Source organism: Caloenas nicobarica, chromosome 2, assembly GCF_036013445.1.
Source record: "Caloenas nicobarica isolate bCalNic1 chromosome 2, bCalNic1.hap1, whole genome shotgun sequence".
Lineage (NCBI taxonomy): Eukaryota > Metazoa > Chordata > Aves > Columbiformes > Columbidae > Caloenas > Caloenas nicobarica.
The window spans coordinates 5637564-5660538 of record NC_088246.1 but is presented as its reverse complement, the minus strand read 5'-3'; the positions used below and the strand labels follow the sequence as shown (position 1 = coordinate 5660538).

The window sequence follows — 22975 nt, the reverse complement described above, 5'->3', positions numbered from 1 at the left end:
CTCCTCTTTCATTGAATCTGGTTTTGGTTTTATTTTCTCAGCTCTTTGGTGGTGGGGGGGTGTTTTCCTTCATTCCAAAGCCTTGAGAGCAAAACAGGGCTCCCAGCTGCCCCAAAACACCCAAATCCTCCCATGGATGGATGTGGCTCGTGTGTGTGTGTGTACATACGTGTGTGTGTATGATGTACGTGTGTGTGTACATATGTATGTGCCACTCGCTCCTCAGGTGCCTTTGCCTTTTTATTTTGTTAAAGCCCTTGCAGTGTCCTGATGTACAGAATGAAACTACGAGAATGTAAAGTTATCCCCTGTAAAGTGGTGGTGGTGGTGGTGTTGTTTTTAATTTTATTTTGACTGTTGCGGTCCCGGTGGCTTTCCCTGCTTGTCACATCATCATGGACCCATTGAGAAATTATTTTTTTCTGGGGAATAGGACATTGTCTGTCCCCCCAGTATAGTCCCTTCCCAGTAGGACAGGTCCCAGTAGCAGCGGTTGTGTGGGGCTGGGGACATGGTGACCCGGGGGGGTGACAAGGTGGGGATGGAGGTGACGGTTCGTGGGTTTGACTCGAAATAATGAACCTGCGCAGTTCTCGCCCCCCACGGCTCCGTGTGTCCCTTTGTCCTGCTGTCCCGTGTTGTTCAAATGCTCTAAATGCACTGGTTTTTACATTTTAAAAATTTTGTTTCGTTTCAATTTCTATTTATTTATTTATTTGTTTTTAAGATTTTCTAAAGGAAACTTTTTCTTTGCTTTTTTTTATTTCTACTCTTTATTTTCCTTCCCCCTTTTCCCCCCCTTCTCCCTTTTTTTTCCCCCTTCTCCCCTTTTTTTTCCCCCCTCCTTGACATTTTTTTATTTCTCTTTTTAACTTATTGATTTTAATAGTTATTTGTTTTTAATTGGGCGTTTCGTTGGGTTGGGTTTGTTAGTTTGTTTTTACGTCTTTCTTTTAATTATTTATTGCCCTCTCTGTCCAGGGAGCCAACCCCCGGGTTTAGCGTGGGGGCGTGGCCACCCCGGGGTGGGTGGAGCCATGTAAATGAGTGGGTGGAGACATGCAAATGAGCGCGCGTGTCCCACGCCGTCCCGCCCCCCGAGGCGGCGGTGACAAGATGGCGGCGGCGCCGGGCGGTGCGGCGACGCGGCGGGTGCAGCTGGTGCTGGGGCACCTCACCGGCCCCTCCCCGGGGACAGGGACCGGGCTCCGGGCCGCGCCCTGCGGCAGCCACGGCGGGGCCGCGCCGCGGGCCGCCAGCCCGGACGATGTGGTGGTTGTGCACGGGCGGAGAACGGCCATCGGCCGCGCCAAGCGAGGCGCCTTCAAGGTACGGCCCCGGCGGGGGGTCCTGCCCGCCCGTCCCGCTGCTCCTCCCGGGGAGCTGCGAGTCCTGCCCGCCGATTGCTGAGCTCTCTCAGGGTGCTGGGTCGGGTTGCTGAGGCATTGATCCCTCCCTCAGGCATTGATCCCCCTCATGTATTGATCTTCCCTCAGGTATTGACCCCACCTCGGGCATTGATCCCTCCCTCAGGCATTGATTCCCCCTCATGTATTGATCTTCCCTCAGGCATTGACCCCCCCTCCTCAGGCATTGACACCCCTCAGGTATTGATCCCCCCTCCTCAGGCATTGACACCCCTCAGGTATTGATCCCCCCTCCTCAGGCATTGACCCCCCCTCAGGTATTGATCCCCCCTCAGGCATTGACCCCCTGGCCCTGCCCTGCCTCAGGTGGGGACCCCCTGCCTGCCCCCCCTCCGCACAGCCAGGTTTTGAGCCCCCCCGGGCCTGCTCCCTGCCCCCTTCTGCTTTAAAGCACCCAAAGAGACACCACCAGACTTTTCTGCCCTGCTGAGGCCGCACCTGGAGCACTGTGGCCAGTTCTGGGCTCCCCAGTTTAAGAAGGATAAGGAATTACTGGAGAGAGTCCAGCGGAGGCTATGAAGATGAGGGGTTTGAAACATCTTTCTTATGAGGAGAGACTGAGAGAGCTGGGGCTGTTCAGCTGGAGAAGAGAAGTTGAGAGGGGATCTGATTTATGCTGATAAATATCTCAGGGCGGGTGTCAAGAGGATGGACCAGACTCTGTTCAGTGGTGCCCAACAACAGGATGAGGGGCAACGGGCACAGACTGAAACACAGGAGGTTCCAGCTGAATATGAGGAGAAACTTCTTTCCTTTGAGGTGCCAGAGCCCTGGAACAGGCTGCCCAGAGAGGCTGTGGAGTCTCCTTCTCTGGAGACATTCAAACCCACCTGGACACATTCCTGTGTGATCTGCTCTGGTGACCCTGCGTTAGCAGGTGGGTTGGACTGGATGATCTCCAGAGGTCCCTTCCAACCCCAACCACTCTGTAATTTTCTGATGGTTTTGTTGCTGAGGGGTATGTGTCCCCGGTGCAGCAGGACCACCAGCATCTCCAAGAAGCTGCCAATAAGTTTCCTGGCTCCCCTCAAAGACTGAGGTTTGTCTACCCTGTGCTACCTTTCTGTGCTGTGGTCAGAGCGACCACCTAGAAAAGCAGCATCTCCCTCGGTTGCTCGGGTACAGATGGTGCTTGGCATGGGCCTGCCACCCTTCTCCTGGAGCGGCTCTTCCTCGCTGGATGGCAGTGCAGAGTCCTGGGGCCCTGACTGAGGCAAGAACTCAGTGCCAGTTGGCCCCAAAGGTTATAAGTTACCTGCCATCCTTCAGAACAGGTTTTGTCACACCCCCAGTGCTTCCCCACCAGTGGAGGGGTCGCTCGCATTTCTTTCACAAAATTAATTTGCAGGCTCCACTCGTGAACTCTTGCGGCATAACTCGCCGTAGTTGTTTGGCTTTGAAGGCCCCACAAAGCGTCCTCATATAAAACCAAGCTAGGTAAGAAACCAGTGTGTGTTACAGTGCTTGATAGATATCCAGGATAAAAATCATGCCCAAAACTGAACACAGGATTCAAGGTGAGGCCTCACCAGTGCCCAGTACAGTGGCACAATCACTTCTCTAGTCCTGCTGGCTCATCTCCTGTGCTTTTAGGACACTACACCTGATGAACTGCTGTCGGCAGTGATGACAGCTGTCCTTCAAGATGTCAATCTTCGTCCTGAGGTCCTGGGAGACATCTGTGTGGGTGAGTGAACAACCTCTGTCCAACCTGAAACTCCTGGGCTGGATAGTTCTCTGGGACCAGCTGCTCCTGGTCTCCCATGGGATATTTGCAAATATCATGGGGTTGGTGCGTAGTGGTAGGTTTATGAAACCAATATTCCTGACTGTTCTGTCGGGTGGTTGGGCTCTGATCTGTGTGCCAGGCGGTACCGAGCTGTGGTGATGTTCACGTCCCCTCGACGCCCGCAGCAGCTCAGCGAGGGAAATGCAACCGATTGACTGAAATCATGTCTTTGCACTCAGGAAATGTGCTGCAGCCTGGAGCTGGTGCTTTGATTGCAAGAGTCGCGCAGTTTCTAAGGTAAACTCTGGAGCACATCGAGGTTCTTCCTCCTCTTCTTGGGCCTTGGCTACGGAGCAGCAATGGGTCAGAGGTTGTGACAAGGCTCACGCGCTCCTAAGAAGTTACAGCAAAGCACCTTTTGCCTAGAAATTAGGCTTTGATCGTGCATTTGGAGAACTGTGCCTGGGTTAGGAGAACCCTGTTGTTAAAGGACAGGGAGACAGAGGCGGGGCTGATTAATCTGCTTGGGCTGCCTGTGTTGAACCTTTTTTCATGGGCTCCCAGCTGTTCCTGCTGCTTCTCCGCTCTGCAGGGCTGCGCTTTTCTGCTCTGCGTGGGCCTGAAACTGTGGAGTTGTCTCGGGTCTTTCTGTTCGTTCTCCAGTGTTGTGGTTGGTGGTTTATATTGAACTGGATCCCAGCTTCCAAATATTTCAGTCAGTGTCTATTGCCAGGTGCTTCTATAAATCAGTGTACAACCACCACTTTGGAGAGGTGCAGATGCAGCCCACCAGAAATTATGAATATCATAGAGCTTTTCAGTATTTCTGGAGGGCCCTGCTTACAGAGGACCTTCTGAACACAGATCTGTGGGGAAACAGCACTTAGAGCCACTTGCAAATCAAGTTTGGAAATTATCTATGAACTTTGCTTTCTCTTGGTGCAGGACCAAATGGGTCAACAAATATGTCAAGGAATCTGTCTCGAACTTGAGGGTTAAAGTTTAATCGAGTGGCTTAACACTCTCTTTAGAGGTTTAGTTTGCTGTGCATTTTTCATCGCTGAGTCTTTGCCAACACTGTTTTATTTTCTAGTGGCATTCCAGAGACGGTGCCGTGCTCGAGCGTGAACCGGCAGTGCTCCTCCGGGCTGCAGGCCATTATCAATATAGCTGGTAAGTGTGATGGGCACTCAGAGTCAATGCTCTCCCCACCCCAAGTGCTTGTTTCTCCTGCCCTCAAATCTCTCTGAGCAGTGAAAACACTGGCCCAGGTTGCCCAGAGAGGTGGTGCATGCACCATCCCTGGAGACATCCCAGGCCAGGCTGGACGGGGCTCTGAGCAACCTGAGCTGGTGAAGATGTCCCTGCTCTTGGCAGGGGTTGGACTAGATGAGCTTTACAGGTCCCTTCCAACCCAGACTATTGTATGATTTTATAATGTCTTCTGCCATCAGGAATTTTCAGTGTATTGTTGGCTGAATATTTGTATCCTTGAGTGGGTGCTTTTGCCCCCAGAGAAGTAACTTGGTTCTCTGAGGATGAGTTCTACCATCACTTACACATCTACCTGAAAGGAGGTTGTAGAACAGAGGGGGTTGGTCTCTTCTCCCAGGTAGCAAGTGATAGGACAAGAGAAAATGGCCTCAAGTTGCACCAGGGGAGGTTTAGATTGGATATTAGGAAAAAACTCTTCACAGAAAGGGTTGTCAGGCATTGGAACAGGCTGCCCAGGGCAGTGGTGGAGTCACCATCCCTGGAGGGGTTTAAAAGGCGTTTAGACAAGGTTCTTAGGGACATGGTTTAGTGCTAGGGTTAAGTTAGGTTATGGTTGGACTCGATTATCCTGAAGGTCTATCTAACTGAAATGATTCTATGATTCTATCAGCAGCATCTCTAAGGGTCCCTGCTGTCCCCTCTGGTTGCACATCAGGTCATGGTTGGTCTTCAGCCCCACCAGCTCCTTGACATGCTCACGTTGGGGCAGGCGGGATGGTGGTGGGAACGCCCCTTTCAGCTGCAGCGGGTGCCTCAGGCATTCGGGAAACCGCAGCTGGGCTGGAAGTGCTTTTGCTCCTCATGACAGTAAGAATGTTTCTGTGCTGCTCTTACAGGTGGCATCCGAAATGGATCGTATGACATCGGCTTGGCCTGTGGGTAAGAAAGGTTTTCGTGGCGCTTGCTGAGGCAACGCTCAGTCCCTCTGCGATAGCCCTCGTGTGAGGAATTAGAAACCCCTTCCATCCAGATCTGTGTCCCCCCGTGAGGAAATAGATGCTGTCCTTGTTTGACAAATGGGTGGATAAACTCTGAAATTAGGACCTGAATTTAAGTGGTGGTTGCAGATGCAATTCATGTATTTCCAGAGGCTGCCGAGTACTTTCACAGAAGATCGGGTCATCTTTCAGGGTCTGACGGAGGGAGCTTTAAAATCCTTTAACTCCCCTGGAAGTTTTGGTTTTGGTGATCTGTCTGCTGGGGTTGCAGTAAGAGGCTGAGTGTCTCTTACAAACATGCGAAAAGCATGTTTTATTAGGGTCAGCACTTGTGTGCAGAGCTCTAGCAGCCTGAGAGAGCCCTGCCATAATTAGCTTTTTAACGGACTTCTGATTAACTGGTGTCTTAGAAGACCAGGAGCTATCTTGGATAAAGAAATTAATGTCCTGCCCATGCTACTAACTGTTCTACAGACTGAGAGATGTTTTTCTGCAGTGGATGGGCATGCTGTTCTTTGCTTCAGTCCTAACATCATGAGAAGTGTTTGTTTTTTAGAGGATTATGTAAATATTACGTTGGCTTTGGAGAAATACTTGTGACCACATACACATTTGCTTCAGAAGGATGAATTTTAAAAAAAGTATTCAGTAATCCTGAGGCTAAAATATTTGGTTTCTCTTTTTCTTTACCTTGGTAACTCTTAAATCTTTCTTGAATTATTACTGTACACAGTCATCCAGTAGCCCTTAGGTATAATATTTATATTTACAACTTCTCAACACCTGCACATACCTCCTTGAGCAAGATGTGATGCTGAGAACGCCTTTCTCAGACTGCTGTGAAATAAACAGCTCAGAAAACAGGCACGTTCCTCTGAGGTAGGGTGAGCACTTGGTGTTCACAGCAATGCTTGTGCTTGAGCTCATGATGCTTTTCACTTGATCACTTTAACACGCTCTTTTCAAGAAGTTCCTTGTCAGTGTGCGCCAAAATTAGACGCTTAAAGGTACTGACAGGCTCAAAGGGTTTGGGATCCGGCCTTTGCACCTTTGGACATGCAAGCCACCGCTTTTCATAGAATCACAGTGTAGCTTGGGTTGGAAGGGACCTTCAAAGCTCATCCAGTGCCACCCCTGCCGTGAGCAGGGACATCTTCACCAGCTCAGGTTGCTCAGAGCCCCGTCCAGCCTGGCCTGGGATGTCTCCAGGGATGGTTCATCCACCACCTCTCTGGGAAACCTGGGCCAGTGTTTCACCACCCTCAGTGTCAAAAATTTCTTCCTCATGTCCAGCCTGAATCTCCCCTCCTTTAGTTTAAAACCATCACCCTTGTCCTCTCACAACAGGCCCTGCTAAAAAGTCCGTCCCCATCTTTCTTACAGGCCCCTATTAAGTATGGAAAGTCTGCAATAAGGTCTCTCACTTCTATGGCACGGCGGGAAGTTTTCTGGCCTCTACTCTGCAGAGATCCTCCCTGAAGACATCAGATCCATACATTACAAATAGCATTTGTGAGCTGGGCTTATCCCAAGTCGTGCTCTCCCCGTGAGAGGTCTCACTCTGTAGGTGGAGACACTGAACAAGAACACAAAAAGCTGTAGCTGTGGTTTGCTCTTAGCTAAAACCTCCTTTAGGGAGCAGCTGTGGCTGAACTCAAGTAGTGCAGTGTCCTGGAGTTATTTTACACTGCTGATAGTGCTTCCTATAAGCTGCTCAGGGAAGACGTATTTTCTGCTTGTCTTGCATTTTCCTGAATAGTTTCTTCATTATTTACTCTTCATGAGTGTATTTGTGTGGTGCAGAGTGAAATTCAAACCCTTTTCCCATCACAGGCTTCACAGTCTAGACTGACTTTACAAAAGCTCACTAGTCGTAAGCGACGCTCTGTATTTATGCAGTAAAACTGGATATTGTCAATCTGGCAACTCATTTGTAGGTGAGAGAGCGCAGCCTCTGGGATCTGCATTTTAAATTCTTTGTGTTGCGAAATACAAATGGTATCATGGTTTGCGTAATAATTATTATGCTGCCAACCAGTTCTTAAGCTGTAACTGGCATTTTTATGGCTGTTGACAATCTGCTGAGAGCTTCAGCCCTAGGACCTTAGGTTTTTTGTTATGTTTCGGGACAAAAGTGCCAGAATCTTTAGTGATTCCTTCCGAGCTGTGGAAGCAAGAGAAATTAACTGTTGGCATTGGTATCCTGTTCTTAGTGAAACACAGACCAGTTTAATCCAGCAATCTGTTTTCATTTCGTGGTAATTCTTATACTGATGACTGAAGAGCTACTGCCTCAGCCCATTCTTAATTATTCGCTGTGTTTCTGTAGGGTAATAGGAAAACATGTTGTCAAGATACTGAGTTTTGATCAATCTTAATTGAGCAATTACCACAAATAGAGTATGAAAGCACTGGTAGCAAAGTTAAATTTTTCTTGTGTTTAGTGTGGAAACGATGTCCCTCAGAAATGCCAATAACCCTGGTGATATCAGTTCCAGTATGATGGAGAACAGCAAAGCTCGAGATTGTCTCATTCCTATGGGGTAAGTGTCTCCTCTTCCCAAAGTTTAAGGGTTTTCCAGCTGATCTGTCTCCTCAGGGACTGTTTCAAATCAATCCAAATGTGCTGAGCTTGGATCTGCGTGTGTCGCCATCCTCCGTGGTTGTGGTAGAGGATTAATTATGTGAAATGGAGGAAGGTCAGTGACTCTGATAAGGATTTTCTTGTCTTATGTCTTAAGCTTAATGAGCAAAAAGTTGAGAGTTAATTTTGAACCTCATTTTGGTTCTGAATTTGATTCAATATCTGCTTCTGCCAAGCAGTTCTAGGCTGAGAAGGCAGCAGTTTGTTTTGAGACCGGAGCCACTGCTCACACCTTGCGTTGTCTTTGTAGAAGCCAACGGCAGCTCCATGAGATGAGTCATTACATTAATTCCGTGATGGTTTTTTTCCCCAGAATTACCTCCGAAAACGTGGCAGAGAAGTTTGGAGTTTCCCGAAAGAAGCAAGATGCCTTCGCCTTGGCTTCCCAACAAAAGTAAATGCCTTTTTTTTTTTTCCCAAACCTTTTAGTTAAGGAATAAATGCAGCTAGAAAACACATCGCTACTTGCCCAGAGTGGTTAAGCGCATCATTTGTGTTGCCTTTCAAACCTTAAGAGTGAGTGAAGCAGCTTGAGCCGGTCAGAGCGAAGGTCAGTGCCTGTCCTGGGTTCTGTGATAAGGAAACCCGAGTCCAGAGCTGGGAATTGTGTGAATAATCTTGTGCACGAATCTCTGGGCACACGAGCCTTGAGCAGTGGGTGCCCTGTGCTTTTCAGCACCCAAAGGACACAACCTCCGGAAGGTTCCTGAACTGCGAGGCAGTATTTTCATCCTGCCTTTGGCTCAGTATCATTTCAAACTGACCGTGGCACTGGTGGCAGCAGGAACCTTTCCTAAACTGGAATATTTCAAAGTGGCTGTTCCTAGAGAACTGCTGAGCTTATGAGAAGAGTGGCTGCAGGTGTTTGGCTCCAAGCGAGTCCAGTTCTACCTCTTGTAACCTTCCTCTGAGGTTAAATCACTGCCAAAGTCAACGGACCCCTGGAATCCACGGGGCTGTAGTGGCAACTCCAGTGGCAGGTGATATATTAAAATTGCTGCTATCAAAGAGTTAAAACAGACTTTCAGAGCTCTGTTAAAGCATCGCCCCGGTCCAATTATTTATCTAATACAGGAAGCCACTGCACAGGCCAGTTAACCTTTAAATTCTGGCGCTGATTCTGGGGAACTCGGTGTGCCAGCCTTTCTCACTGACACGGGGCTGATAACGCCAGAGGGTATGTGAGCGCAATCCTTGCACGTGAGGAAAGGGGCGATTTTCTGGCTGCGGTCTCAGGATGTCTGCGGAGTTGCTGATCTGTCCTTCAGCGCTCCACTCTAACTCTCGCTTACCTGGGAGGATGAAATATTTACATTTTATTAGTAAGACTGTAAAGTGCTGAGAAGTTAAAACAAGCTTTCAGTCTCTGATCTGTAATCCCTTTAAAGGGTACTCTGCTGCTGGAAGGTAAATCTTCTAAGTCAGCTCTGCTGTGGAGGTTTTTAAATACCTTGTTGATATGAAAGATTAAAACTGTGTGCTCTGAGCTAATTTTAATTTAGCTAATTGCATTCTGCTTGCTTTGATCCGTCTGGTCATGTCAGTTGTTCCCTATTGCTAATGCTGCTGTCCCAGGGACCAGACCCCGTTTTCACCGCACATTTACTGCTTAATTCAATGATTCCCTTCCACGTAGTCGCACTGAACTATGCAACATAAATTGCAATCATTTTGGGTTGAAAAGTTACATTTAAATGCCAGAAGATTATACCCAAAGCCTGTGGTCTGAAGCTCAGCTTGTCTTTAGAAGGACAAAATCTAGAATGAGGGAAACTTTAGCCATTCCTTACCTTGTCAGAAATAATTAGCGTTACGTGGAGGCTTAGCCCACTTGCCCTGTTTAAACTCATAAATAATAATTGATGTTGGAATATCAGGAATCATTGATTTTCTTACAGTTGCGATGTGACTGCACCCCTGGACAAGCACAGCTTCACGCTGTGGGCTGGTGGTGCTTGGTCGGTCACAGAATAAGAACAGAGAACACAACAGAGAAACAAAGTAAAACAGGCCAGACAGGTCACAAAGGTGCTGATGGGAACAGAACGAGGATCTCGCTCAGAAGCGGGTGATCCCGTGACCCGGCTTTGGAGTGAAATGCCCATACTGTCAGTGACATATTTCCCGTGATGTAGATTTAAGAAGGTTGTCTTCCCATGAAAGGAAATAAGCATTTGCTGTCTTGTCATCCACTGCTCAGTGATGATGTACCAGTTTACCACGTCACACCTTAGTTCATTCTCCTACTGACTGGTTTCCTTTACATTCGCTCTTGCACTTCAGAATGTTTTAACCTCTCATACTCTTCTCTAACAGAGCAGCAAAAGCTCAGCAGATCGGACTGTTTAAAACTGAGATCGTTCCAGTGACCACCACTGTTGTAGATAACGAAGGCAACCAAAAAACAATCACCGTGCACCAAGATGAAGGGATCAGGCCGTCCACGACCCTGGAAGGCTTGGCGAAGCTGAAACCTGCCTTCAAAGAGGACGGTAGCACCACAGCAGGTCAGCTCCAGCGTTACGTTTGTGTCGTTCCGGTGGTTTATCTGCCTCGTCCTAAACGTCTTTAGGCAAAAAAGGTGTTAACAAATCTCTTCCAACAGGCAATGCCAGCCAGGTCAGTGATGGAGCAGCCGCTGTTCTCCTGGCAAAACGCTCCAAAGCGGCACAGCTGGGGCTCCCGGTGCTGGGGGTGCTCAGGTCCTTCGCCGTGGTCGGAGTCCCGCCCGACGTCATGGGCATCGGCCCGGCCTACGCCATCCCCGCGGCCCTGGACAAGGCGGGTAAGGACCGCTCGTTGTTTGTATGATGGCAAATCAGACCCTGTGGGCTGCAATTTGAGATTCTGTTATTAAAGCACGTGTGGCTGTCAGCCATAGGAACAGTGAACTTAAGATTTGGAATTTCAAAGATCCCAGCTGGGATTATTATAATACTCTTCACCTGTGCTCATGTATAAATTGTCATTCGCTCACCTTGGAGAAGCTCAGGATTAAATCCCTGTGCAGTCTCAACAAACAACAAGTGACAAGTGATTTTGTGTTCATTTAGTGCTGGTTTTTCTTCCTTAATGTGACCAGCCTGTGACGGGGGTGGTTTTATGTATTTTTTGTGGGGTTTTTTGGTTGGTTTTTGTTTTGTTTTTATTTGTTAGTTTTGTGGTTTGGCTTTGTTTTGAGGGTGTTTTGTGTGGGGTTTGGTTGGTTTTGTTCTTGTTGGTTGGTTTGTTTCATTTCCTTTTGGTTTGGGTTTTTGTTTGTTTGTTTGCTTATTTGTTATTTTCATTACAATTTTGGCATCTGACCAGTGGAACACACTTTCCTCAGGGTTCTTATCATGTCAGGTTAAACAGCTTTTATAGCTGGTGATTATTGTTGAGTCCACCTATCATGCTCACCTATAGTTTTATCTTTTAGTCTCGAAATATCCTTCAACCTTTAATCCCTCTGCAAAGAAATCACATCTAATCTAAGGAAACTTGGCAAACTCAGTGACCATAAACTGTGATGTTTTGTGGTGTTTAGACATGGTACATAAACATGTTTTACAAGTATAGACACCCCACATGGAGCCGGGGTCCCCTCTTACTGTCACCAGTGGAGCAGAGCTAGAATAGAACTAGAATTCATCAAGGGAGGCTTTAAGTGACTTATTCTCTTTGATATAGTCATAAGGCAAAAATATCTCCTTTTAAATCCTGACTTTTCTGAACCATAGGTCTGACTCTGAATGACATTGATATATATGAAATTAATGAAGCCTTTGCAAGCCAGGTGAGTGATCATCCTGTTTGATATTTCAGTTTGGTCTCCAAATTAAGATTTGAGCTTGTTCCACATATCACATCTTCACCCAAATGTTAGTAACATACGCCGACTCTTTTTCCTTTAAATAAAAATAAGCAGGGCATAAACCAAAAAAAACCCCCAACAAACAGAAAAATATGTCCACTGAATCAGAATGCGATTTTTGCTATTGTGGCCTCACGCCAACTTGCAAAATCTGTTTCAAAAGGGCTGTAATTCGTTATCGGGCGGTGTCAGGGTGAATGTGTTGCACTCACTAATTTGGAGATCCAAGTAGAAACTTCACCACTGTGTCTTCCACAAATCTCTGACGTGCCTGTCAGAAGTACCTGGGCTCAGTTTGAGATGAAGTCGATGGGCTTAGCTCACTGTGTGTGCTTTGGATTTGTAACGTGGTTCCACAGGTCTGGCTGGAGTTGGGTCTCTGAACTGACACAACAATGTGGATTTTGTGTAACAACAAACATAATTGAGCTAAATTCATTTTAAGCATTAAACTTTTGAAGCTGCTAGAGCTGCCTGAAAAAGAAATATACTCATTGTCTCCGACATGTTAGAAAAGTTTGAATTTGTAACACAGACTCAAGTTCTTTGTCCTGGCATTTTTGCACTTAACAATACAACAGGGTTCTTGCAATATGTTTCTGTTCTTTTTATGATGATTGTTAGTTAAAGGTTGTGATTAACTGGAGAGAGACCAGAGAATGGTTTGGGTTGGAAGGGACCTTCAAAGCTCATCCAGTGCCACCCCTGCCATGAGCAGGGACATCTTCACCAGCTCAGGTTGCTCAGAGCCCCGTCCAGCCTGGCCTGGGATGTCTCCAGGGATGGTTCATCCACCACCTCTCTGGGCAACTTGGGACAGTGTTTAACCACGCTCATGGTGAAGAATTTCTTCCTTATATCTCATCTAAATCTACCATCTTTCAGTTAAAAGCCATTACTCCTTGTCCTATCACTCCATGCCCTCCTAAAAAGTGGTGGTTTGCTGTCCCTCTTTATGGACAAGATCATCAGTTGTCCCCGTGCTCCTCTTAGCCCTCTATAGCTGAGAACTAACGGGGTCCAGAGCATGTCCATGAAACCGTTCCCTCTGCCTGTTGTTCCAGGCCGTGTACTGCGTTGAAAAGCTGGGCATTCCCGTGGAGAAGGTCAACCCCCTGGGAGGAGCGATCGCACTGGGGCACCCGCTGGGCTGTACTGGTGCTCGTCAAGTTGTCACTTTGCTCAATGAATTGAAGCGCAGAGGGAAAAGGTGAGTGCAGAGGAACAGTGTGAGCCTTAATGCCTTAAATGTAGGTGAGTTAGGCCCAGAAGGAGCCGTCTGTTTGGGTTGAGCTTTCTCCATCCCATTAGTGGCTTTGAAGATGAATTCCCGGTGGTTTCTCGTTGTGGAGGGTCATGTAACATCTTGCTGGACCTGAGCACAGAGTGGTGGTGGCGACTTCTCTACCGTGCAGCATTAGAGCAGTGGCATCACGGTGGCTTTGCAAGGCTCGGCTGCCTCGGGCTTTGTGGCAGCTCGGTCGCAGGACTTTGGGGTCTTCCTGACATGTGGAAGAAACCCGGTGGCTGCTGCTGGCTCTGTCACTGCTGCCTTTGGCACTGGCGCATCCCGTGGCCCTGCACTGCACCTTAGGACGAGCTGTGCCCTGGCCTAGAGGGAAGGGTGACAGTGATCACGAGCTATTAAATGCCAAGCAGATCGGAAAAAAAAAAAAAAAAAACATTAAAAATCTCGAAGTGGAAGAATTTGCTCTGAAATCAGGCTTTGCACTCTGTTTTCCCACAAATCCTACTGCACATCACCTGACTATCCAAATTTACCTCGAACTTGCACACACCGAAGCCACGCAAAAGGCAGGGGTAGGAGGTGGGAAGGGAAGAGATTCTTCCTCAGCCCATCTGAACCAAAGCAGTTCTTACCTTGACCTCACTGCTGGTGGTGGCCAAGGAGCTGCTTCTGGTCCAGAAAGCATCAGAGTGAGAAACGTGTGTCCACGTGCTCTGCAAACACCACCCTGCGACATCTCCAGGGTGCTGCTCCAGAGTTAGAATCTCGGTGACACAGTGGGTAGCTCACATTTATTGTATTTTGTTTTTTCCCCCCAGGTGATCTAAACCTGATCTGTCTTAGTTCTATGTGGTTTTTTTCATTTCAGAGCGTACGGGGTCGTATCGATGTGCATTGGCACTGGCATGGGCGCTGCCGCAGTGTTCGAGTACCCAGGGAACTGAACCCCAGCGCAACAGCTCATTCTCTGCCTTCTCTAGTGATAGAAAGTGATTTGCACTGTGAAATCAAGTGGTTCAGGGATTCATTACTAGATCTACAAATTTTAGGCACAAATTGCAAGGTAGAAAAAAATCGTACAGATCTACTAGGCGGGTGGGAAAATGCAAAACTGGCAAATGATGTCCTGACCTGGGAAGATAAATAAGTTCAGCTGAAGTTCAACTACAGGCCCTTGTGTGGTGATTACGAATGAATATTTCTAATTTAATCGCTCCCTTTATTCTGTGAATATTTTCAGAGAGACATAGTTCATGGTATGGTATTTTTATATGACAGGTTGTCTAAAATGGTTGCTCACCATGAAAATGATGCACGTGAAAAGGCTTTTCCAGAGTTTCCTTAAAAAGCTTTCACCGTCTTGCAAGAGTTCTAGAACAGCTTGTTCTGAAAGCAGCGCAAAGACTCAACACCTTTACGGCTGTGTCTGTCCTGTCCCAGTCATAAGTCGGCTGTGCCTTAAATTGTCCCTGTGCTGGATGTTTTATCTTTCTACTTGTAACGGAGCTGCCCTGAAGCTGGAAGGATTAGGAAGTAATTTACTCAGGAGCTAACAAACTGTTGAGGTACTTGAATAGAAAGGTTTTGGTGATTTGCTAGAAGCCAGGAATTGGAAAACGGCAATTCTGTCTTTCATAATATATTTCTGATTATCAGCTCGTGTGACTCTAACTTAGAGGCCAAGCTTCTGCTTACTAATATTTACTTACCCAACATAAAACAGGTTTCAGCATTATTCTTCCTGCAGGCACTACATGAACATCAGCAAAATCATGTGGTAAAATTCTCCCTTATTTGTTCTTCCTCTTATGAGGAATCATCAGATCACTGAAACTCAGAGCTAATGGCTTGAAAAAGAAATGTACTCATTGTCTCTGACGTTAGAAAAGTTTAAATTTGTAACACAGCCTCAAGTTCCTTGTCCTGGCTCTTATTTTTGCACTTAATAATACAACTAGATTATTGCAATATGTTTCTGCTCTTTTTATGATGATTGTTAAAGGTTATGATTAGCTGCAGAGAGACCAGAGAATGATTTGGGTTGGAAGGGACCTTCAAAGCCCATCCAGTGCCCCCCCTGCCATGAGCAGGGACATCTGCACCAGCTCAGGTTGCTCAGAGCCCCGTCCAGCCTGGCCTGGGATGTCTCCAGGGATGGGGCATCCACCACCTCTCTAGCCAACCTGGGCCAGGCTCTCACCACCCTCCTGGTGAAGAATTTTTTCCTTATATCACATCTAAATCTACCTCTTTCAGTTTAAAGCCATTACTCCTTGTCCTATCACCCCACACCCTTGTGAAAAGACTTTTGCCAGCTCTCCTGTAGGTCCCCTGTAGGTACTGGATGGCTGCTGTGCGGTCTCCCTGGAGCCTTCTCTTCCCTAGCTGAACAACCCCCACTCTCACCCTGTCCTGTGCTTTTTTATATTCTCAACTTCTTGTCCCGTAGCCTGTCTCACTCAGCAATCACACATGCAGAAAATATTACATTAAAAGGGGCAGAGAGGAATTAGCATCTCTTAAGAGCCCTTTTTAACACTGAGGTTCCTGTGTATTAAATGAGTTTGAGTCTTTTAAACTAGGCAGGAGGCAGCTATCGTGTGTTGTTGGTTCTCCCCTAGTGGGGATTGCAGCCCTCTCCTCCCCACACACGCTGCCTCCAACAAAAACCTTTTATATGGTGGGAGTGGGAAACTTAACAGGCTCAGAAGTGGGAATTTCAGTGACCTTTAGCTCAAGTAATACTAAAAACATTTAAAGAGAAGTGTGAGTAAATGGGAACCTTGTGGGAAGGAAGAATTAAAAGGAAGAAGGGATCCTCCCTCTGTGGCTGAAGGGGATGTTCTCAATACGATTCAATGATTCAACACACAGGTTGGTAATTTTCCAAGGAGTCCAGGGAAAATTGACTCTTCCCCTTTTCACGTAAAGCACTGAGAAAACAGCCAGGGGAACACTGCCCTATTCCCTAATTCTTACTTTTATTACATGTCAATGTCCATTTTAGCATCAAACAAGGCAAAACAAAAGCTGCTTTTTAAGGTACAAACAGTTTTTAATTGTAATTTGAGGTACACTGTGATGTGCAAAAGGGTTTGGCCTGTTACCAGAGCTGCTTTGCAATTTAAAAATGATTATTTTGCAGAGCCCGGTTCTGTGGGTAATGGTAAACTTGTCACAGCAATAAAAGGAATAGCAGAAAGTGAGATTATGACTGTTTTCTTTAAAATACCATGAGCTTTTTGTCTTCATAACTTAAAATTTCATTCCACTAAAATTCCAGTCCATATTAAAACAACTGAAGCAGGTGAAAATCCAGGCTCAACTGATGGCACATCTGCATCCAACACGTTACCTTGGCATGTCCCACATGGTCTTGCTTAAATTAAATACAGGTCTTCATACTTTTCGTTGTATGTTCCTCGTCCCTGGATCTGTAGCTTGCAAGGCTTCTCCCCCAGCATTCCAGTAACAGTCACGGTGGTTTCATATTCCGTGTCGCTCCTAAGATGCAGAGGGAAAACACAGTTCAGTTACACCTAGACGCAAATCTGGGTTTAAGGGTGAGATTAGTTAACTTTGTGGAGGAAAAAGGGGAACATGGTGCCCTGAGACCTGAACTGCTCCCAGTCACAAGCACTGGTCTGTAATGGTGGTGTTGAGTCTGTGGGTGACAATCTCGCTTCATGGTGTCATGTCAGGATGTTTGAAGAGAATGGTCCAGTAAAGACACTGGATTATTTGTGTTGGAAAGAAGAGCTTGAGTATCTTGTGAAATTCTATTTTACCCTGTTTCCCCAAAAATAAGACCTACCCCGTAAATAAGCCCTAGTATGATTTTTCGGGATTTTTGAGGATGCTTGAAATATGACAAAAATGATCCCTAGTTACAGTTAATAAAAAAAAGTCAATTTAAATAGTGTCCAGGCAGCTATACATGTAAAAATGTAAGCATCTTCTGGAGAAAAAATTAATATAAGACCCTGTCTCATTTTCAGGGAAACAGGGTAGTTAAATAAAATGAAGCTCTGCTAGCGGGCAGCAGGTGCCGTTGCTGCCGTCATGTGAAAATCCATCCCTGTGACAGACAAAGTTCGAAACTGAAAAGTTTCCAACCAGCTCCCAAGACACAGGGCAGCCAGTGGAGTCCAGATTGTAAGTGAACATCAAAAAGTTTACACCAGGTGTAGTTTTGCGCCAAGTGCAAGTCTTACAGCAGGATTTGCCCAAGGCTGATGCTCCCCAGTGCTCCTGAGACTGCTCATCTGAAGAGCTTCTCTGCGTCTGTCACAAAGGCCTGAGGCAACAGCCCGTTCTGCCAGACAACTTGGAGTTTTTCCTTCCCATAACAAAATTCCCCTGCAGGAAGATCACTGATTTCAGCAGGTGAATAATTAAAATCACCTCACACCTTGTACATAATTATTGATTAATGCCATGCTGCTCCTGAGCTCTGCTGTGTCGGGAATTCTTCGTCTGGAGCTGAAAAGCCGAGCTGGCTGCTCTACAGCAACATCTTCGCTTCCAGGCACAATAATTAGTGTCTCTGTTGTCACATAAAAAGCAGCCCTTTTGGCCATATTCACAAGAACTCCAGAAAAATTTAAGACAGTGAGGACTCTCTGGCAGCTGCTCGAGGCTTCGTCCCGCTGAGATTTCAGTGGCTCCAGCAATCAGGATCTCAGGGCCAGTTCCAGGGAGCCCGAAGTTGGGACAGTAACGTGTCACCTGGAGTTTGAAACTTCCCTGTCGGCAGCATTCAGAGTTCACTGCAACCACTGGGGTAGACTTGTCTTCAACTTTCTGGCACCTTGTGCCAACTTCCATTACAAATTATTTTCTCGGAAGCTGAGTTTTCTAATAGGAGTTGTAGCTCTCTAATTAGAGCAAAGAAATTAAAGGTTTTAGGTCACTTCTCTTTCTAACCTCGACAAAAGCTTACGATAAGATCTCCATAAACATAATTAGAACAATATTAGATGTTTATAGGACAAGGTCATTGTCATCCGCTCCCTTCTGTTCTTTGCTGTCATTTGCCTGCAGCTCACATTATCTTTGTTGTGTAGAAAACCTTTGGACTAGAGGCAACAAAAATACATTGGTTTTTTTTTTTTTTCCTTTCTCAAACATCGACATGACCGTTATGCTAAACACTGCACCAGGCTAAGCAAGGGTAAAACAAATTGTATCATGGCATTAAAATAACATTTTGCTCTGTTTACTTCATCAGGAGGTACTCTGAATGCACGTAGGGAAGGAAAGAAATTCAAAAAGTTTTAGAGAGAAGCCACATAAAAAATAATGAAGGATCCCCGAGACTGGCTGCAGAAGACATTGCACTTTCCTGCATGACAAACAGATGCTTTACTGGAATTCTGAGCTACTCCAGACACATTTCTTCCTCTGTCCTAGTAAAGTGCTGGTTGCATAAAGGACTTAACTGTTTTATCAGCCTCTGCACTGAGCTACAGGCCTGAGACTTGTCCTCTGTTGACGACGCTGCCCTAAAGAAAGGGATTTTATCCAGTGGTACATAGAGCAGTGTGATTTTGAGTGGCTAAATCTAAAGTCTGAAATTCTGGGTGCCAGTTCCAAAAGAAATCTCATACAAAGGAGCAGTGTGGGGAACATGGTTATGTGGAAAATGTACCAGCTGGGAGCCCAGGATTGGCAAGTGTGAGAAGCAAAACGAGCAGGCTGGGAATGCAAGAACGGAGCAGAATTGCTCTTCGCTTTCAGTGGCAATTGCTCTTTGCTTTCAGTGGCCACTCACATCCCAAGTCTGGGCTTGACAGGGAATAACAGGAAGATTTCAGTCCCGCTATAATAACCGTACCTTGCAGTAAAGCTGATCTGCAAAATCTCTGTGGTAGGCTTATCCCCTTCACGTGCCTCCAAAATCCCAGTAGTAGGGGAGATAGAAAATATTTCCAGGTCGTTTTGCCTTTCCTGTTCATCTGCAGTGAAAGAAGCAAATATCAAAAAAAGCAATACAAGGCCCTTTGTGTGTGGCGTGTTGCGCTCAAAACTATGCCCTTCCTTGCCAGCCAACTAATAAATCACGTCTTGCACTGTCAGAGGCTTTCTGTGCATGTGGCCAGTTTCTGTTTTCATCAAGGAGGGTGATCAATAGCCTCCGTGTCAAAATAATAAGCCCCTGATCTTCTTTCCTTTGCAGCCCATCTGTTGTTAATGTCGTTAGGCACAAGCTCAAACCGAACTCTCGAGGAGCTGCTGCTTCTCGTTGCCTCTTAGGGTTGAATTATGAATGAGCAAAGGATACCCACGACTTGTGAGGGTCGTGATTCGATCTTTTGGTTAAGTCTGGAGTAACTGCTGAAAGCAGTAAAGATACGCTGATGTAAAAAGAGAGGAAAAGACGAGCGATAAGACGGGAGAAAAGATGAGAGAAAAGAGAAAAAGCCCAGATAAGTGAGAACAGAAGCAGATCTGATATGTTTGCAGCCAACATCATCACATATTGGCTATATATTGAGTGAGTGCAGTCTTAGTACATAAAAGCACTGAACAGTGAGTATACAACAAGGAAATCCAGTTGCAAACCCAGAATACCCAGCAAAGCAGTCCAGTAGCTCCTGCAGCCACTCCTGTTATGCAGGAAGACGTGTTTGGTCTTGGTCTGTGCCACAAAGCAGGTCTTGAAATCAACTGTGCAGCAAGAGAGCTCCAGCACTGGAACAGTGAGGTACGCAGTCACCGGGACCAGCTGCAAAAGAGGAAAAGGAGGAAAAAAACCAAACTCCACATCATTTTTGTGTGTCTTTCATAATATCTGCTATAGCTGGATCATTCTTACCTCAAGCACTGAATGAAGAGCTGTTGTTCTGTGTTCTTTTGTAATAATCAATTCCCCTTTCTACAGCTTTGAGTGAATTAAGTTGTTGCTTGTTTTATGGTTTTGGGATAGGTTTTCAAAGCTGATGCTGTGGTCTTGATGAAGTAACACAGAGTGAACATTCTGTTATTAAGGTTTTCTGAGGAGATGCAGACATTACAGCATCTCTTCGTCCCTTAGGGCTGTATATGGCCCACTGTGAGTCATTCGATTTGTGCAGATTGCCCAAGATTATTATTAAATCGACTGTATTTTAGAGATGGTGCTTGGATCTTACACAGATCACTCCTCAGAAATACCTGGTATGAAAAAAAAAGAATTCCTGCAGCGTACTGGAACTGCTGAAGGTTTGGGGGGGTTTACAGCTTTCCATCTGGAAGAGATCAGTCTGTAAACGTGTGTGGGCTGTGACGCCAGCACAAGAGTTAGAGATGAGGGGACTCAAGAAGCGCTGGGCGCTGCAGGAGGCCATGGCTGGTGACTCGTGCGGGACAGTCCTGGTCCTACATCTCAGAAGGACATTGAGGGTCACGCTGTGGCTGCTGCCCTTCGATGGAGCCGTATCACCCAGGTCATTGTGCTCTGCAAAGAGCTGGGCTACGAGCAGCAGGGCGCTGACCCAACGCCGCTCTGTCCAGCTGAGAGAAACCTGCAACGGTGACCTCTCACCTTTAGAAAATCCTCACCACAAGAAAGGCCTTGAGGTGCTGGAGCGAGTTGAGAGAAGGGAATGGAGCTGGGGAAGGGGCTGGAGCACAAGTGTGATGGGAGCGGCTGAGGGAGCTGGGAGGTTCAGCTGGAGAACAGGAGCTGAGGGGAGACCTTCTGATCTCTGAACTGCCTGAAAGGAGCTTGGAGCATGGAGGGGGTTGGTCTCTTCTCCCAAGTAACAAGTGATAGGATGAGAGGAAGTGGCCTCAAGTTGCGCCAGGGGAGGTTTAAATTGGATATTAGGAAAACATTCTTCCTGGAAAGGGTTGTTGGGCATTGGAACAGGCTGCCCAGGGCAGTGGTGGAATCATCATCCCTGGAGGGGTTTAAAAGATGCATAGATGAGGTTCTTAGGGACATGGTTTAGCGCCAGTGTTGGTTTAATGGTTGGACTCTATGATCTTGAGCGTTTCTTCCAACCAAAATGATTCTATGATTCTATTAAATCTGCAGCCATTCACTTTAACTGGATGACGCCATTTACTCTAGAGGTGGATGTATTTCAAAGCTGAGTAAATCCTACGGGACATTCATTCCAAGTCAAAGGTGCTGATAAAACACAGCCCTGTCTCAGGGCCCAGAGATCTCCTTCTGATCTTACCTGGGTAGTGCAGTTAGTATGTTCAATGACCAGATTTTGATTAAACTTCAGCTTTCTCTCTCCGTTCTCACACTGGAGCACTTGGACTCCGGGAAGCAGCTGGGTGTCTGGCAAATGTTGATATGTAAGTAACTCCGGGGTTGCGTGGAACGACACTTTCACCTGTGGGAAGAGGAACTCAGATGACCGTCACATAAGACGACACCGTGTGCAGGAAATCCAAAATAAACACTGCTCAAAGGCCCGGGCGCACATTTTCCTACTGGAGCCCAAAGGTGTCTGCCAGCAACCAAATTCCCACTGGAACAAAGCATTAGAATTAAAGAAAAAACACAGCTATTTCCTATGAATCCAGTACACAGAGGTGTAGTGTAAAGGTGCACAGCTGATCTCTGAACCACAGGGGAGAAACAGCCTCCAGCAAAACAAAGGTTCTAAATTCCCAAAGTTACAAATACCATATTCCCAAAGCTGCCTTAAACATATGTGTCTTCTTTCTTCCTTTAAGATGTGTGTGTCTGTATGTCAAAATGAACACTGAAGAATGAGAAGCACACTTCAAAAATGCAGCTGTTACTCGTTCTTTGCACCTTCGCTGATTCTTGACTCCAGGACTTCGTTTCCTTTAGTGTCATTTTTGTATACCCAAAATTAACCATTTTTTTTTCTGTGTGTGCTGCCTGCATCTCATTTGAGGAAATGAGGTACTGCAGTCTTTGGAAATCTTTTAATTTGTCCAACATATATATGACTATTGATTTAGGTAAGCTGGAAAAACCACAGGGTTTTCTGCAGGAGTTTGCAACAGGTCAGAATTGCTGAGAAAAGCACATCAGAGCCACTGGAGAAAAATATTTCGTACCAGCAACATAGCAGACAAAACTGCAGCAATGAGCATCTGCTAATACACCACTATTTCCCCTGAAATAGGAAGATTTCTATCCTGGTTGTGTTTTTCTTGTGGCTCATCTGGGCCACACTAACACCCCAATTACTAAACTGTCTATTCTGGCACAGGATTATTATTTTTGAGCCTACCAGCATGTTTTGCTGTGGATAAAGTACAAGTTGTGGCTGCTGTTCCTTTTCCTCATTCTTGCTGTGGGATGTTTTGGTGCTCATTTTGGGATCTGTGCTGGAAAGGCTGAAAGGCGTTGACAGAAGGAGCCTGAAGTACAGAGGAACCTTAGTGCAATTGATGAGTTTCAAACTCTGAGTCATTACCGAATCTGTCAAAACCTGGAGGAGAAATGATTCCAAACCGGTTAGTTTTAACTCCCCTGAGACGTTTGCGTTAGTCTGTCTGGTCATTCAGCACCACCAGGGATCTGAAGGACTTTACCCCAAAACACCACAGTATTTTCTACGTATATTTTTTTTTCAAAATTTTGTGAGTAAAAAAATCAGAATATGAATAATGTAATAAAGTTTAGAAGTCTTTGAATGTCAAGAGTCACAGAAACTGACCACGCTGCTCTAAGTGACTCATTCTGCTACCAAAGCTTCCTGTCCTGAAAATAAGCACTTATTTTTCTACTTAAAAACTCCTCTACGAAGAAAGAGAAAGACACATAGTTCAGTGGTGGACTTGGAATTGCCAGGTTAATGGTTGGACTTGATAATCTTAAAGGTCTTTTCCAAGCCAGTTATATGATTCTATGATATAAAATAGACATTGTCTGAGCTCAGCTT

General features: G+C 46.2%; 2 protein-coding genes across 2 annotated transcripts in view; one reads left to right on the top strand and one right to left on the bottom strand.

Moving 5' to 3' along the window:
- Nucleotides 1-1097: 1097 nt before the first annotated feature.
- On the top strand, nucleotides 1098-16321 carry ACAA1 (acetyl-CoA acyltransferase 1). Its single transcript, XM_065627649.1, has 12 exons — nucleotides 1098-1329; nucleotides 3021-3114; nucleotides 3396-3453; nucleotides 4250-4329; nucleotides 5268-5310; nucleotides 7814-7912; nucleotides 8327-8407; nucleotides 10330-10520; nucleotides 10619-10798; nucleotides 11733-11788; nucleotides 12931-13076; nucleotides 13984-16321. Exons 1-12 carry the CDS (start codon nucleotides 1117-1119, stop codon nucleotides 14057-14059), a joined length of 1317 nt encoding a protein of 438 aa, XP_065483721.1. The 5' UTR covers nucleotides 1098-1116; the 3' UTR covers nucleotides 14060-16321.
- DLEC1 (DLEC1 cilia and flagella associated protein) overlaps nucleotides 16218-22975 on the bottom strand; it is a 42784-nt gene continuing 36026 nt past the window's right edge. Inside the window, exons 34-38 of the mRNA XM_065627648.1 lie at nucleotides 22322-22522; nucleotides 21284-21445; nucleotides 19689-19842; nucleotides 18952-19072; nucleotides 16218-16619 (exon numbers count right to left, since the gene is read on the bottom strand). Coding sequence (XP_065483720.1) covers nucleotides 16496-16619; nucleotides 18952-19072; nucleotides 19689-19842; nucleotides 21284-21445; nucleotides 22322-22522 — 762 coding nt within the window. The 3' untranslated portion in view covers nucleotides 16218-16495. The remainder of the gene's footprint in view (nucleotides 16620-18951; nucleotides 19073-19688; nucleotides 19843-21283; nucleotides 21446-22321; nucleotides 22523-22975) is intronic.